Consider the following 7,047-nt stretch of genomic DNA (forward strand, 5'->3'; position numbering starts at 1 on the left):
GGGTAGGGAGCGGGGTCCCGGGTCCCGGCTGAAGCCGAGGAGATCACAGATAGGCCGTGAGCGGGCACCGGACCGGCGCTCCCACCTACAGGACCCCAGGCGGTGAGGAAGTCAGCCTTTGGACTTGGGTCGCCTAGCCCCTGTCGCGCTCGGCCACTCTGTCCTTCCCTGCCCCAGCGCAGGTGAGCTGGCGCTTGTCCTTAACCTTCCTCGGGGACGAGGCGGGACGGAGGCTCGGACGCCTCCCCAGCCTCTGGGCTGGCGCAAGCCGACTGCGGTTCGTCCCCAGTCCGCGATGAAGTCATAGAGCTGTGGGTCCGCGTGTCTGTGGCGTCAGTAGGTGGGTCCTGGGATGTCACCGCAGGCCCGGGTGGGGACCTGGGCTCGCGGAAGGGCCGAGGGTACCCGCAGGGGAGAAAAAGGAAGTTGTCTTCCACGAACGCCTGGAATCGCAGTGAATTTGAATCCAAAGTTGTTCGATATCAGCATTTTGCAATTTTAATGTGATAGTTGTCAATTTCTTTAACTTCCTGTCCAGCAAGCGTTGCGAGTACAGCTCAGTATAAGACATTTGATTTAGAAAGATTTAAGTCAAGGTAGGAGGTTTTTTGGAGGCTGTAATGTAAAAAGCCTTTTAGGAAGCTAAATTCATAGTTTGATGGTTTGCGATCAGAATTACTGAAAAAAAGAGAACCACTTCTAGTGTTGATAAATCAGTTTGCTTTACTTTTTTTTTTTTTTTTTTAAAAACTGGACATCTATCTGCTTGTTAGCATTTTTTGTTAGAAAATGGCTAGGAGGAGGGAGAGTGGATCTTACATGATTTTTTTTTCTGTTGTAAAGGGAGGGAGGAGTTTGAATTAATCCAACATTTGTCTTAAATAATAATTACCTGAGGAATTAATTTATCCAGGTTGTCCCTATCCCACCCTGTGCTACCATGCTACCACCCCGTGCTACCATGGTTTAGAAGTCAGCAACAAGCCTTTTTCTTGCTTTCTTACTAAGACCCGGCTATAACTTATTATAATAACATATTCCAGGACCGCTTGTCTGGATAGGTAACTAAAATGTTGTCTCTAGTGCTTTTAAATATGAAATTACAGAATTAAAGATTTGTCAGTGAATACTGTTTTTCTTCCAAAGCTTTCAAAAGAGATCTAAACTGGAAGAGAAGCTAGTCACTTGTCATAGTGACCCTCTTCAGGTATTCCAGCGTATCAGTACTTTTCATTTCCTCCTCTTTGTAGAATAATGTAAATGGAATCTAGTTCAAAAGGTAGATGGCTTAAAATTGAAGCATAGTTACAATTGGTGTCTTTAGCAGGAAGCTTGAGTAGAAGTCCTTAATCCTTCCTCACTGACCTTGACTTGTAATGGTAGGGTTTTTTTTTTTCTCTCTCTGTCTCTCAATACTTCCTGCTCCCAATTTGTCTTTTAAAGGTGATTGATAAGATATTGTCTCTCTGGGTTTTACATCAACATGCAGATGGAAGTTATGCCCATTTTCAGGCAGGAAATAAAAGCAAAAATTTACCCCTATTAGGTACTATTGGATTTGACTGGAAGTTCACAAAACAAGGCTTTTCTGTACATCTTATTTTGATCCTCACCACAACCTTGGGAATTTGACAGCATTGTGTGCACTCCTGAAAGTTGTTCTGTTTTTTTCTTCCTTCTTTTAAGAAATTAGGAATTTTATGCTGACAGTGTTGAGTGAAGTCTCTAAAGATACAATTCTGTATACAAATTGTTTTTTGTATGTACAAATTTTGTATACAAAATTTTGTATAAAAGATACAAATTTGAGCCTTTGGATCACCAGAGACTTGAGAGGCACCTGAATTAATATGAAACTGCTGATATTGAGAGTGTTAGTCAACCTTCTCTTTAAGATGAAAGAATCTTGGTAAGATACTATGTAATGCAATTGAAGGGGGTCCAGAATGGACACTTGTATTTGTCTTTCCCAAGTGGCAGCCATTCTGGGGCCGGCTATATGGCTCTGTGTAAGTTAGGTGTACTCGTTTTTTTGTTTGTTTTTTTGAAACGACGTCTCGCTCTGTCGCCCAGGCTGGAGTGCAGTGGCGCTATCTCGGCTCACTGCAACCTCTGCCAACCGGGTTCAGGCAATTCTCCTGGCTCAGCCTCCCGAATAGCTGGGACTACAGGCGCGTGCCACCATTTCCAGCTCATTTTTGTATTTAGTTTTACTGTGTTGGCCAGACTGGTTGTGAACTCCTGACCTCGTGATCTGCCCACCTCAGCCCCACAAAGTGCTGGGATTACAGGTGTGAGCCACTGTTCCTGGCCAGGTGTACTAGTATTAATGGGAAAGGATGAAAGTCAAACTAAATCAGAGTTGAAAGACCTACAGCTGATAAGGAGACACCTGCTCTTTGGCAGTGCTTTTTTCCCTTCTATTTTGCTTAGCAATTGTGAAGTTTTTCTTTTTCCTCATGGAAAATGAGTTAATAGGTGAAGAATACATGTCATAGGGCATACTGATGTGACTGAGGAACCATGATAGATATTTAAAAAGTCAGCTTGTGAGTGTTGTTGTGCAGTTATCTAACAAGCCATAACTCGTGTGAAACATTTTTACAGTCTGTTTCTATTTTTGGCAGGATATTTTTCACCCATGCTTTCCAGTTTTGGGTCTGGGAAGCTGCTTTTACTTCATATAAATGGTTTTATGGAAATTAATTTTGAGATTGGTTTATCATTTTAAGTCATTCACTTATGTAATTTGAAGGCACTAAATTAAACAGTCATTTGTTATGTGGCATCTTTCTTATGGATAAAAGCAAATGTCAAGAATGAGAATACTGTATTGTAGAAATTCCTCAGGATATGTTTATTGGATCAATTATTTTATTAACATTTAGGATTTAAATTTTTATAAAATTTTTACTTTTTTTTTAAACTTATGTTCAGCTAGCTTAATTTGACAGTTTTTATATTCTAGTAGATTTTAATCTTGTTTTAATATTTGTTTGGGAGAGAACATACTTATCTTTAGAGACATCATTTAGTGTTATCTTCCAAAATTTGCAGCTGTTTAGAACCAGATACTTGAGGGAAGCTACTATGGTATGATGAATGCCTTCCTTGTTAGGTCATGTGTGACAAAGGCAAAATTCAGCAAGTGCATAATCTGCAATCCTTTGGAAGCAACAAAAACAAAAAAGAGCAGATTAACTTGAAATGCATTTAGGTCATCTGGAAATTGAATTCCTGTCAGTTCTTATCTTTGCATAATTTATCTTCTCCCCTTTAGTTAATGCTTGTGGTATTTTGAAGCTGATGACATACTGTATTTTCCAGGAAAGCATTAATACAGTGTAGTTGTTTCTTAGTGTTTGTTAAAAGAACTTGTCAACCTTTCATTCCAACCTCCGTCTTCTAGTTAATGCTCCACAGAAGAGGCTCTCATTAGTCCCTTTAAAAATATTCAGTTTCAGAAACCTAACGTACATTTCCTACCCTCCGTATAGTATAGTTGTAAATATGAAACTAAGTGCTATGTAAGTGTGGTTATTGCATTTTTAGGTATGGATTTCATTCATCCAGCAAACATTTTTTTGAGGATTTCTGTGCCACATACTCAGGATCTGTGACACAGGGATGAAATGTCCTTCCTGCAAGGACCCTTAAAACAAATTAACATTGCCATGCTTTGGTGGGTCTTGGGTGTGAGAGGCTAGAGTTGGGTCAAGAGGATAAACTATTTATGTTATGCTAGATTGGCCAGAGGTGTTACTTAAAGGTCAATTTAAGGAGGTATTAGAAACTCAGTTAAAAAGAATAGGGAATAGCTTATTACAGCCCAAGACGAAGGGTCTAGATACCACAGATTGAGACTGTGCTAGAATGAATGGAACTTACTGAGTTCTGGCTTCCTTAGAGGCAAGAACAAGTGCTCAAGGCCAGAACTAGTCTGTATAGGCAATCTAAAATTAGAAGCAGAGAAAAGAGGGACAACCCGAACACCTGTTCTCCTTTCCATATACCTTCTTTTCCTTTAAAGTCAATCCTTTTCTTTAATTGATGAACTTGGGAAATATATAAGCCTCTCACAGCCTTCATTTCCAGTGTTTGCTTTCTTTCTGGAGGATTTTATAGTGAAACATTTCATTCATTACAGAAAAGTGGAAAGAATTGTTTGTACATTGCATACCTAAATACCCACCATCCCTATATTGTTAGTCATATTTTGCTATATTTGCTTTATTGCCTATCTATCGGTCTATCCATTCATCAATCCTTTTGTTTTTGTTGTATTTCAAAGTATACTTTACACCTAGACATTTCCTGATGCCTATTATTAAATTTGTTTACTTGTTTTTAGACAAAACTTGTATATAGTGAAATGTACAAATCTTATGTATACCATTCTGTTAGTTTGAACAAGTTCATACATCTGTGTAACCCTTATATCCCTGTCAAAATATAGAACATTCCATCACCACAAAAAGTTCCTTCCTGCACCTTGTAGGTTAATTTCATTAGCTCTTTAATCTCCTGCAGTCTTATTTCTACTAGTTTCTTCTGAAACTGCTTGTTCAAATGATCTGCTTTGTTAGAAGTACATTAGGGTAGCATTGTGCTTGGTGTTCAGAGTATAAAGAAATGAAGAACATAGCTCTTGCTCTCTCTGTGATTCAATTTTTTGTTTTGTTTTGTTTTTCTAAGACAGTCTCGCTTTGTTGCCCAGGCTGAAGTACAGTGGTGCAGTCGTTGCTCACTGGAACACTGAGCTCCTGAGCTCAAGCCATCCTCCTTCCTCAGCCTCTTGAGTAGTTGGGTCTACGGGTGTGTGCCACCATGCCCGGCTGCTTTTTTTTTTTTTTTTTTTAAAGAGACTAGATGTTGCCCAGTCTGGAGTGCAGTGGCTATTCAGAGGCCTGATTATAGTGTACTGCAGCCTTGAACTTTTGGGCTCAGGCAATCCTCAGCCTTCTGAGTAACTGGCATGTACCATGGGCTTAGTTTGGGTTTTAATTAGGTATCTGAAGAGAGGTAAGTAAATGTTACATGAATTCAGAGGAGGAAAGTTTCTTAGGAGTGGGTCTTGCTAAGGTCTGAGTGTTGGTGTCCCTCCAAAATTTAAATGTTGGAACTTAATCTCCAGTGTGATAGTGTTAAGAGCTGGGGCGTTTAGGAGGTGATTAAGTCATGAGTGGGGTTAATGCCCTTGTAAAAGAGGCTTGAGCTCTTTGTCCCTTCCATCCTGTAAGGTGCCATCTCTGAGTAACAGGGCCTCACCAGACACTGAATCTGCCAGTGCACTCATCTTGGACTTCTCAGTCTCTAGAACTGTCAGCAATAAATTTCTGTTGCATAGAAGTTACACAACATAAGGTATTTTATAGCAGCCTGACTGAACAAGGACAGGCCTTTATTTAAGGATCCAGAGAAGAATTTTTTTTTTTATTTTTTTAAAGACTGACTAGAAGCTTTTGTATAAAGGAACAGTAGCAGGCAAGGTGGTTGGGACCAGGCTTTGGAAGGAGTTTGAGTATTATTTTGTACCCAGTGATAGTTTTTGAGGAAGGAAGTAATGTTTTTCACAAATCTTTCTGTTAAATCTTTATCCTGTTTGTCGTCTTTGGTACTTAGTTGTATAGAAGACTTTGTGTTTTGAGTTCTCTCTTCTCTTAGTTCTTTGCTTATCTCTAATTTCTCAGCTTTTCTGACAATTCTTTCTCTTCCAGATCCAGACTGTCTAACGCTGTGTTCTTGAACCTTTATTTCTTCTTAAAATCCAGCCCTTACCTTTTGGGTAATTATAACTTCTATCCAAGTCATGCCTACATTTTTATTCATAAACTGTTAACTCTTGTTGGATTTCTGACTACTAAGAAGATGCTTCTTTTGTATATCCCTTTTTACCTTGACTTATTCAGGACCATGTAGCAAGAGCATTTGCTTTAAGTAGTTGTAGCAAACAGGATTTATTGAGAGAAAGAGATTGTAAACTTTGAATGGGCTAAATGAACAGATTAGTCTGACCTTCTAGAAACAAACACCTGAATGACACTGCAGAGCTTGCCTGCCAAGGAGGCTACTGCCTCCACACCACCGAGAACCATGCTGTTGAATCAGAAAGTTGCCATCAGAACTTTAACTTCCTTGGGTAGGACTGTACTTTCTGTTCTCTGTATCTTATGCAGGTATGTCTGCTTGCCCATACTTAGGTGATATGTGAAACCTTAGCATTGCCTATATATAAAATAGGAAGTGCATGTGAGAGCTTGATTGGAGTATTGAGTCTGCTGTACATTCAGTTTGTGAGGAACTGAACTCATTTTCCCCAGATTCCCTCATTGTGACAAAGTTAAGCCTTTTCTAAGTTTTCTTTTTCAGTCCAAAGGCATGGGTATTGTTCTGGTTTTCGGAGGTAGAAACTATTGAAAACTGTATCATTTAGATTTTTTAATGCTGATATAACAGAAAACCAACTCAAATTCACTGGCTCACAATATTAAAAATTCCAAAGGTGAAGCTTGATTCGGTTATACTTATGTGATCAGACTTCATCTTTCTCTTCCTTTATTTAATGAGCTCAGCTTCCGTGGTTTTGGTCCCTTTGTTTTCACGTTTGTTGCAGCTCAAGCGCTACATCCTCATGCTGTCAAGTCCAGAGGAAAATATATAGGACTGCTGTACAAAGAAAACTAGTTACATTAAAATATAGTTATGAAAGTATTTTAAAAAATTGTTGGTAATATCTGTTTCTTTTTTTGAGACAGGTTCTTGATCTGTTGCCTAAGCTGGAGTACAGTGGTGCTAACACGGCTCGCTGCAGCCTCAACCTTGTAGGCTCAAGTAATCTTCTCAGCCTTCTAAGTAGCTGGGACCACAAGTGGGCACCACAACACCCAGCTAACTTTTAAGTTTTTTGTAGAGATGAGGTCTCACCATGTTGCCCAGGCTGGTCTCGAGTTCTTGGGCTCTAGCCATCCTCCTGCCTTGGCCTCCCAAAATGCCAGGATTATAGGCATGAGCCACCATGCTCACCCTGTTTCTTTTTTTTTTTTTTTT

General features: G+C 39.6%; 1 protein-coding gene across 1 annotated transcript in view; it reads left to right on the top strand.

Moving 5' to 3' along the window:
- Nucleotides 1-357: 357 nt before the first annotated feature.
- Nucleotides 358-7,047, top strand: part of FBXO34 (F-box protein 34) — a 70,982-nt gene continuing 64,292 nt past the window's right edge. The window contains exon 1 of the mRNA XM_011961857.1: nt 358-503. Within this exon, the coding sequence (XP_011817247.1) occupies nt 502-503 (2 nt within the window). The 5' untranslated portion in view covers nt 358-501. The remainder of the gene's footprint in view (nt 504-7,047) is intronic.

Source organism: Colobus angolensis, unplaced genomic scaffold (assembly GCF_000951035.1).
Source record: "Colobus angolensis palliatus isolate OR3802 unplaced genomic scaffold, Cang.pa_1.0 Scaffold57, whole genome shotgun sequence".
Taxonomy (NCBI): Eukaryota; Metazoa; Chordata; class Mammalia; order Primates; family Cercopithecidae; genus Colobus; species Colobus angolensis.